At 46.2% G+C, this 10,396-nt stretch overlaps 1 protein-coding gene across 1 annotated transcript in view; it reads left to right on the forward strand.

Annotated features, from left to right (window-relative positions):
• PPARGC1B (PPARG coactivator 1 beta) overlaps positions 1-7,390 on the forward strand; it is a 95,498-nt gene extending 88,108 nt beyond the window's left edge. Inside the window, exon 12 of the mRNA XM_084636528.1 lies at positions 87-7,390. Coding sequence (XP_084492654.1) covers positions 87-190 — 104 coding nt within the window. The 3' untranslated portion in view covers positions 191-7,390. The remainder of the gene's footprint in view (positions 1-86) is intronic.
• The last annotated feature ends 3,006 nt before the right edge of the window (positions 7,391-10,396 follow it).

Here is a 10,396-nt window from a genome sequence, read left to right on the forward strand (position 1 = left end):
AAAGAGAAGCAGGATGTCAGTGCTTTGTGACCCCAGCAGATGTCCTGCACCCTGACTATCTCATACTCTGTCCTTGCCTTTACCAGATTCCAATGTGGAGGAGTCAGCCCCGGCTCCAGTGAAAAGCAAGTACGAGACCATGGATTTTGACAGCTTGCTGCAGGAGGCCCAGCGAAGCCTGCATCGATAACAGCCTTAACCTTGGAGGAACACCTCAATACCTCAGTCAAGGCACTTCCAATATGTTTACGTTTTCAAAGAAATTATTAAGTATATGAAAAAAGAGAGAGAGATTGAGAGAGACTGCTGTCCCTTTAAATTGATGTTTACATTGAACAAAGCTGCTTCTGTCTGTGAGTCCCCATGGTGTTGATGTTCCACTGCCACACATTAGTATCCTTGCTTCTGACTGGTTGTTTTCGAGTGAGCCTTCTCTTCCCCCTGCCTTCCCCGGGTCCCCCAACATCCACCCACGCTCCCGGAGTGGAGTTGCAGCTGTGTTCACCATAACATTTTTTGTCCGTAGTGTGTGATGATGAAACCGTTAATTGTGAATAGAATCAGGACTATAAACTAATTTTTAATAGAAGAAAAAAGTATATACTTAAAAATGTATTTATGGCTCAGATGTACTGTAATTCAGATTTATTGTATCGCTTCCTTGATTTTTAACTATGCACTGTAATGAGGCACTAGCCACTGAGCAGATGGGGGTCAGTCCGGGCGGGCATCCTGGATTAATCACTGAACCAGAGTTTGCCCCTTCAGCTGTGGAGTGAGCCATCCCGGGCCCCAGCCCCTGGTGAACTGGAACAGAATAGGGTTGGAGTTTGGCACTCCAGTGTGTTGGAAAAGCCATTTTTCCTGCTTGCATGGCTGAAAGTCCTGGGTCTCCAGCTGTCAGTCTCGGGCTGCCTGAGACCGAACATGCTGGAAAGCGATGAGTTTGGTGGTTGGGCACCGGCTGGTCCGGAGCTGGCGCGTTGTACAGCGGTGCAGCTTTGTGGGACCGGGGGAAGGGGAGTTATAAGGATGTAGTGTTAGGACACTATCAAACTGGGCACCATGGGAGTTAATCGCTGCTGGCCGCTTTGGTGATGGAATCAGTCACCATCCAGTGAAGCTGCTGTCCTGCCTTGAGAGCCTGGGAGAGAGTGAATTCTAAAAGCCCCCAAAGGGCCATCCCTGTTCATCCCCCCGCCCAGTACACAGGCAGGTGCATTGGTTTTGCATTAGGTGAGGATCACAGCTCCACTTAGATGATCAGCTAAAGCCTCTGTGAGATGCTGCTGGGCCCTCCTCAGCTCCATCCATTGGCTGGCTCAGCTGGAGCAAAGCGACGGGCTGGGTGTGTCGCGCACAGCTACTTCCACACCACGCAGGGGAATTGGGTGAGAAAAGTCTCCTTTCACTCAGACTGGCAGCTAGATGGCATGGCAGCTAAGCGGAACATCCCTGCCGCATGCAGCATGCCGCCCTTCCTTTGGGTGGTGTCTGAAAAGCTATAGACCTACCCAGTCCCACTAGGAAGTTAGCAAATCCCATCTCCCTCTTGACCCCTCTTGGGCTATCACAGTCTCTCCAGTGGTCCTCATCTCTCCAGGCTGCTGACTAGCAGAACGCCAGTCATGAAGGCACTGCAGCCCTGGTGGGTGTTTGCCTGCTGCTGTCACCTCATTGCCTGCTGGGTAGCACTAACCCTGGCCTGCCTCTCGCTGGTTCCCAGAGATCCCCAATCACGGGGGCGTCCTTGCAAAGCCCATCAGCAGGGCTGGGTTTAAGGCACACAGTAGCAGTATGGTCAGCAGCTTCACTGGAGAGTTGACCTAAAAACTTTAAAGCCATTCCACATCTGAGCCGGGGAGAGACCGGGCAGTCAGAGAAAAAACAAGCCAGAAACAGTGTTTAACAGTGGGGACTAAATAACCTTGCTGACGCCACAACCTGCCCCCACGTTTTCAGTTTGTTTTTCACACACAGGTGAGACCGCTGGGATTGAGCCATCCCTTGTAGATAGAATAATAGCCTTAAATTCTGCCAATAGATAGATTAGATTCCCTTAAGGTCTCCCCTAGTACATGGCACTGACATATTGTGATGGTATTACTTCACCATATGGGGCACACATGACCAGAAACTAATTCCACGGGACTAGGTTCTAAGACTCTAATTCCTGCTGAATTGTACTGTGCTCCATCGACGCCAATGGCATCGCTTGTGATGTAAGATACTATTCAAAGGGGGAAGGGTGCTGGCTCTGTGTGACCCTAGGACACTTATCTGATTAGTTGTCTTATAACGTGGAGCTCAGGGTTCTAAAAATATCCAGTTACATGGTAATTACCTATGAGCTACCTGGTGACTTAAACGACACTTCCCAAAACCTTCATTAATGGGTTTATTATTGAGCACTTACATGGCATATTCCTCATGCTACTTCAGTCTTATTCCAGAGTAGTTACCTGATTGCGTCCCTACTGTAAAACAGAATCATGGGCTCTTCCTCTCCCAAGCTAAAATTACACAAGTAATTCTGACCTAGACTGAGCATCTGCTATTGGCAGTCGCCTCATTGTAGCTTTGCCTTTTTCTGTCCTAGTATTTCCTCACAACAATGATGTTTACATGTGATTGCTATAGAGCTTACTGTAGAATGTATATAGCGACACATTTAGGGTGAGTAGTACTGTCCTGTGCTGTGCTGATGTTTTTCAGAAAACGATCAATCAAAACCGATACGTGTAATTCTTCCATCTCCTTGCTCAAGACAAGGATGGATCAAAGCTCACAACGCTGGCTTTGGTCAGAGATGGAAAATGCATCAAATGTTAAGAATGTGAAAGGGTTGAATGCAGTATAGGGAGAACTTCCTGGCATCTGGAAGGAGCCTCCTTCAGTGTGAATCACTCACTCGCTTCACAAACATTGATTTCAGTACACCCAGTTTTAAATCTCGTATTGCTTTCATGAGGCTGGACTTCCTGTGTTGGCCATTGGCCAATGACAGTTGCAGAACGTCAGCGCATCAAGTGAGATACTCTTGAAGAGGAAGGAAGATCCCGTGATGCACAGGGTCAATCAGTACTGCAATCCTAGGATAGGAAGAGATGCAATAAGTGGTCTTCGTGTTGCCTGAAGCCTATAAATTATTTTTGCAAGAAGCGTCTCCAGGACTTATGCAATATGCACTCAGGTGCACAAACGCACACACCTCTGGTTATGGCCTGGGCTGGGCAATGAGCTCCTGTTCGTGCTGCTGGTGACCACATACGCAGTGAAGCCAGTATTGCTGAATGTAAAGCCGGGGGGGCTATGGTTTGGAATATACGCACAGTTTACGCAGGTTAGCTCAGACCAGTTCCTCTTGGTGGCTGCCGAGGGTTGGATGTTCAACCTGAGAAGCATAGCCATGAATATTCGCTTTGTTTATGTCAGTCACATTAGGTCTAGTGTAAAAATTGTACCCTCTGGACTGAGGCTTTTTTTAAGCTCCCCTTGGCTTGCAGTGCTACACTCTGCAGCAGGAGATTGTAGGGGAGGGAGGAGTTATATAGTACGGTGTTCTGGATGGGAATGCTCTTTGCCAATGGAGTGTGGATCCTTTCCTGGCTTTGATAGGGGAATGATTGCTCAGAGGCCAGCCACAATCAAAGAATGCAGTTTGATTCCTAGTATGCTACTGATCAAGGCTCAATCCAGGGAGGTGCTGAAGTCACCCAGAGTTGGGGGCACTCCCCATCTTTGAAGGATTGTGTCCTAAATTTGGAGCCACATATTTTCCCTGGGATGGGAGAGGGTTATTCTGAGAACGTGTCTTCAACTCGAGGAGAAGAAAATAGCAGTCTGAAAGGAATAGCTTTAAGTCCCACGGAGCCGGCACTCGACAGAGAGGGAGAGAGTCTCTGTGGGCATTACACCATTCAGCTGAGCAGAGGCTATGGCACATTCACCGACGCTTCCCATGCAGAGTGGCACAGTGCATAGCAGCCAAGGAAGGGACTCCTCCCCTGCGACACCCCTCCTTGTCTTCTCCGCCCTTCTCTGCGCACAGTCCCACATTCTACAGGGACACTCTCCCACTTTTCCCCACGTTTGCTTTTCAGGGTCCATGTATCTCCCCCGCCCCCAGTAATAACTACAGTGCAGCAATAACATCAACGTGCGGAAGAAGCCATGCGTCTATGAGGGAAGCAGAGACTTATATAAGGAAAGAATTTAGTTTCTGCATGAGGGTGGGAGTAAAAATGGTGTGTTAAAATAGGCAATCAGGAAGGGGCATTTAGTTTTTTAATTAATTGTGTGTGTGCACAGAAAATCCCTTGATGGTTTCTATTTGCTATCAGGTACAAAACCTGACATGCAGAGTAAATGATAAAGCCCCAGTCCCCTTTTCTCATCCACTGACCCATTAAATCTCATTGTTTTGCATGAGATACAGTTCTTTGAGGCAGAATCTAGTGCATTCCTATGACTTCTCAAGATGAGGATTGTTTCTGAATGTCTGGACTGGGGAGGGACAGCTGGGGAATGCAGGGTTTTAGAGCTGATGTTGCCCATTGAAAATATCTATCCCCAGTTCCTACTCAGTGCAACTTTGAGCTGCATTATCTGCACAAAGTGTAAGCAGCCGCTCAAGTCTCTATGTTGCAGTGTTTGCATTAGATCTCTGTACTGGTCCATGTAAAGAAGATTTACAGAACCAGCTTTATTTTTTTGTACTAATATTCTTTTGGGAACTCTCTTGAATTCTTAATATATCATTATCTGTAGCTGAGCCTTTAAAACCTTTTGTTCTTGACGTGATAGTCCATCCTTGACAATTCTGAGCAATACAGAACCAAGTAAAGCTTGCAGGTTTCCATTGCTCTTCCTATATAGATTCTGTAATCAGGTAGTGGCTTAGAAAGTCAGGTTGCAATATACCAGGTGGCACTGCAAGGGGCATTATTTATCAGAGAGCTGAACAAGGTTAATCTAATAATCAGGTGTGTGTATGTGAATGAGCGAGAAGAATTAAATTGATGCATTTCTTGAGGAAGGTGTAAGAATTTCACCTAAAAAGGGGCACATCTGCTTTGTTATTTATAATAAAAGCTAAATTCTACTTTTTGTTTAAAAAAGGACACTGCTAATAACTCTTAAGGGCTCAATTTTGCCACCCTGCTCATGGTGAGTAAGTAGCACCTTACTCCTGGAGTAAGTAAAAGTAGCAGAATTGATCCCTTTGTGATTAAGAATCAAGGTTTTAGTTGACTGCATTTTTTGTTTTAAATTGGTAGAGGTTTTTTATATTTCACTTAATTTCTTTCCCAGTTGTGTTCCGTTGTGTCCTTATTTATGTAATATACTTTAACCTTAAAAATGGCATGGATTCTTATGCCTTTTCTTTATTCTTATTTTTAAAAAGAGATTTATTTCTAGTGTGATTTAACTGTCTAAACGAGAGAACGTTTTCTTGTATTTTTACATTGTCAGATTCTATAGTTTCATAGATAATTTAACCAAATCGCTCAATGTATTATCTATATCTATCCGGTGGGTATAAAAGTTCTATTTTAAATTGTGTAAATACTTCAGAACTGGCTTCTTTTTCCAGACTCCCCTTGCTGTGGAGTTACTTGTTTACATCACAAAGACTGTAGAATCTCTACGCTCATGTACTGTAAATAGTGAAGTGATCTGCCTATAAATAAACTATAACAAATACACTATAACATAAAAAAATCCAACTCTGTCCTGATAATGCTTCAGTTTATTAGTGCAAACCCATTTATACATGTTCAGGGAGAAGGTGACTTTTGTTGCAAAGAAATGCTTTCCTCCATCTTTCAGACTTTGAAGAATGATTAATTACAGAGCAAAATATATGCCCCTCCACAAACAGGTGTTTCCTATGGCCACCCATTCATTTTAGGACTTGAGTATTTGCAGTAAAAGCGATAAAGGGTAATTCCTTCACTTGGTGTTGCTAATGGAAGGAATTGTACATTCTGCCAAGAGTGGTTCTTTATGGAATTGATTGATTTTTGTTGCTTTTTGCCTTTTGTTATACAGAAGTTGCACTTCTTTAAATTGGGAGTTTAAATTGATTTTGTTACAAACCAGTGCAAACCCCTGTGTAAGAGTTGCTTATTTCAGTTTAGGTGAATCCATTTTATTTGCTGTATTAAGCTACATCGAAATAAGCCACTCTTACTGCAGAATAAGAAGGTCTGTATGCCGTCTTTTACTGGTTTAAGGCACATTGGCTGAGCGCACAGGACAGTTGCCCTGCTGCTACCTGTTTCGTGGGCTTTGATTGGTAGGGATGTCAGATGGACACATTTCACCAGCACTAAATTATCTACGATTTGGTAATAAACAGTTGAACTTGCCCATGCTAGGATAGAGAACAACTCCTCTCTCCCCTCTCAAAAGCCTCCTACACTCCAGCTGATGTATGTTTTTACACTAGCAGAAGGGAAAGGGAAACATCCCGATAAAAATGGGAAATATCTGGAGTTTATCCAATATGTAATATTCACATTGACCTACATTTTCTGTCCACACTCATAGCAGTGTGAACCAGGAGTAGCCCGACAAAGTCAATGCAGCTGGAACCAGTGTGAGGTCAGGCTCAGGTCCTTTACAACTAAGTACCTGGCCTGCACATATGTTTTGGAGTCTTCTCATGTCAGCAGTCCTGCTGACTCCAATGAGACTACATAGGTGAGAAAAAATTCCTCGGTGAGTAAACTGTTTGCAGGATCGGTCCCTTCTTTGGAGTATTCCTTTCTAAAACAAACAAACCGCATCCATCCTGATAAGCAAATGGAAACATTTACAAATAATTTGTGACATCTCACTGATGGGAGAAAAAGATTTGTGTCAAGTACATTTTTTGTTGACTGTCTGGCCATCAACTGAGTTGATTAAAGAATGAGAAGAAATGTGAAGGGTTCATGTTTAGTTATTCCACCTGGAAACAGTCAGGGCACACCCTGACTGTTTTGTAGAAGCAATGCACACATTGCTCTATCCAAGGACAAGGACTAGATATGAACCATGAGAAGTTGATTAAAAGACAGTGACCGTGGGAAGCTTACTTAGCCTGGGCTCAAGGCCTGAGAACCAGGATTGTAGTAGATAAAAGTTGATAAACAAGTATCTTAATCAACGTCATACATTCCTTTGTGTGTCTTTTTGCGGTAGAAGTATGTAATGCATAGGGGGAAGAAATATAATAAAAGGGGAAGGTGGAAAGCTGGGGGAAGCAGCCCAATTCAGCTGACCAGCCTGCTTGCTTGCATAAAGCAAGCAGCCCAATTCAGCTGACCAGCCTGCTTGCTTGCATAAAGCTGTGTTCTGTCTCATCATTGAACTGCCACAGAAATGGTTTGTGAATAATGTATTTAACAACATCAATCGGTGAGATAAATCATTTGCAACAAATATCTCCATCAGTTTCATTTGTTCCCATTGAAATTAAAATAATGGAGTTTCCCTATGCTGGTTGCAGTTTCTATTTAGTAAAATATCAATTTATTGCACACCTAGAGGCCTTTTCTGTTAGTTCATATATTTTTCACCTCCTGCATTAGTCAGTGCTCTCTCTGTTCCCTTCAGCATAGAGATAGATTGACACATTTCTGTCGGGTGATGGGAAGAAAAGGCAGGAGTTTGTTTTTCTGACTGGGGACAGTTTTTACAGCTGACCTTGTGCCACACGGCCTCCATGTCTTTGCCTACAGCAGGGACAAGGGAGGTCTTGGTTGAAAATAACCAGCTGCTCCCTGGTACTTTTCGTAGTGGCGAGCGCGTGTGCTGTACCGCTGTCTGTGCACGTTAGCTGAGCAGGTATTGCAGTTTTACAGAGCTATAATGCCCACACTTTTTGGATGACTGTGCTCGTTTATCAGGCCAACACCTCGGCAGCACCAGCTGCCTCCCATTCAGTTGCACAGGATCTAGTCTGCCATAGTCAGTGCCAGATTGACAATGGCTCCAGTGGCTCCATGGAGCTGGGCCCATGCTCAGAAGGGGCCCTGGCCTGCTCCGCTTGCACTGCGCCCCGAGACCCCGTTGGCTCCCCCAACCCACCACTTGCTCCTCTCAGTCTGCCCGCCGGCTGGCCGAGATTTCCTCTCTGCCCCCTGGCCCCACTCCAGGCTGCTCCTCTCAGCCCTCTCGCTGGACCCCAGTGCGCCTCCGGCTCCGGGCAGTCTCTGCTTCCCACCACCTGTGGGGCCCCGCCTGTCTCTCCGGAGCTGAGCCACCTGGGACTGGTGCAGAAGCCTGGCCAGTCTCAGCCAGGTATGTGTGGGGGGAACAGTGTGGAGGGCTTGGCTGGGCCCCTCCAGGCAAGTGCATCTAGAGGGACCCCGGCCGGGGCAGGTCCTGTCTTGGCACTAGGGAGTGGGGGTTCTGTGTGGGGGGGTGCTGGGCATAGGGAGACGGGAGGTGTTGGTTGTGGGAGGCTGTGTGGTGTGACATGGGCCTACCCCTGAGGGGAAGGGGCATGCTGGCAGCACAGGGACGGGCAGGCCACTGTGCGCCTGGCAACTGGCGGTCTGTAAATAGTGCCCTCGCGTTAGCCCCTGCCATGCTATGCCCCATTGCCTCTAGCTGGCCCCTTGCTCTGGGGACTGACCTCCCTGCGCCATGCTCCATTGCCTCCATAGGAGCCCACAAATATGTTTGGTGCCAGGCCCACAAAAGGTTAATCTGGCCCTGGCCATATTGCTTGGGTGGCTTCTGCTTTCATGACTCTGAACTTTGGAGCAGTCCCAGGCACGTTAAAATCTATAGGACTGTACAGGAGATGAGGGGTTGTAGTGCGAAGGGAACCTGGCCTGGAGACTTCTCATTAAGACCTTGTTTAGAGTTCCTGCCCAGAAAACGTGAAGTACAATGGAAGGAGGAGGCAAATGGGGTTCACATGCAGAAGAAGTTGAAGTTCTTACCAGGAGCCTCTCCACCTCGTAATTGAACGTCTCCTGCAGAAATTGAAGGCCTTGTGTGTATAGGCTGGGGCCAGACTGGACACAGGAAAGCTGAAGTTTGCCATTTCGGGGCCAACAAATGGAGGATAATGTCAGAGAATGGTGAGAGAGAGAGAGAAACATAAATGGCTCATTAACCCTCCCTGCAAGAGAGAGACACTTAAACTGCGCCTTTAAAGTGGAAGCAGGATGAGGGTGCTGCCGCTGGGAAGGGTGCACATGTCCTGAAAAGCAAGGCTCCCCAGTAGAATACACTTATCCTAAGTTTAGTACCATGACGTTTCACTGAAAGGTGTGCTGCAAAGAGCTACCCCCTCAGAACATGCCTCTGCAAAGCTCCAGCCCTCAGATCTAACTCAGAGCCTGGCAAGGATTTGTCCAATAAACTCTTGTGATTTAATCTGTAGCAGAGCATGATCCTCTCCTGCCTTCTTGCCACAGAAACTTGCTCAGACTCCACTGGCTGGATCTCCACAACATGCTGTTCATTCATGTTCCCTCCACCAACACCTTTACAGTTTTGTGTAGCAATGCAGTGTCCCTTGTATCTTCAGCCCTTTTCCCAGGGTCCAGGAGGAGGAGAAGCCTCCCTTGCTGGAGATCCCTCTGACTCTGGGCTCAGCCAACCCTGCTCCTCTCCCTTCCTGTGCTTTTCTTAACAATCCTGAGCTCACCCAGCTGCCTAACCCACCATACCTGATTAGATAATTAACTGCAATACTCAGGTTAGTTTTCGGGGAGGGGCATGGACAGAATTGGACTATGTGGTGGCAGAGTGATCAGGGTGCAGGCTCACCTGTTAACTTCCTGCACTGTCACACGATCCATTTGCATTTTGAAAATGTGTCCGCTTCGCAGCAAGGTTTGCGTGGGGTATGTTGTGAGCTGCACTCAAAAGATAATCTCACGTGCTCACTTTACAGCAATGCAGGGAACAGGAGGACTAGAAGATGTATGGTTTTAACCCTTGCCTCCACAGATCCACTTTTCTTTGGAACTTTAAACCCCTTTTAATTCTGAGAATGTTCCATTAAAACAACTCCGTGAAAAAGGGTCTGATCCTCCAAAGGGAGTGGATCTTCTGTTAAAAACTACTTACCTGGCATGTCTCAGAGCTCAGATGTGGACATCCCTATCTTCTAAAGATCAGGAGGAATTGCACAGTGTTTTCACTCACAAGTATCTCCTGTTGCTGCAGATTCACTCACCAACAGGCCGTACAATCTTTTTTTCATTATTTGGGAATAAGGCAGAGGCCAGCTAGTTTCCTGCACAGACATCCTTTATGAGTCTCTGCTGCATATGAAGTGGGAATTCCTGTTGATCCCAGAATTGTTGAACACATTCAGTCTACGACTCTGGTAAATACCGATTTTTTTGGCTGAGTTTTTATTTCAGCTTCTTTCTCTCAGAAT

This window comes from Lepidochelys olivacea (genome assembly GCF_965140295.1).
Source record: "Lepidochelys olivacea isolate rLepOli2 genome assembly, chromosome: 8".
Lineage (NCBI taxonomy): Eukaryota > Metazoa > Chordata > Testudines > Cheloniidae > Lepidochelys > Lepidochelys olivacea.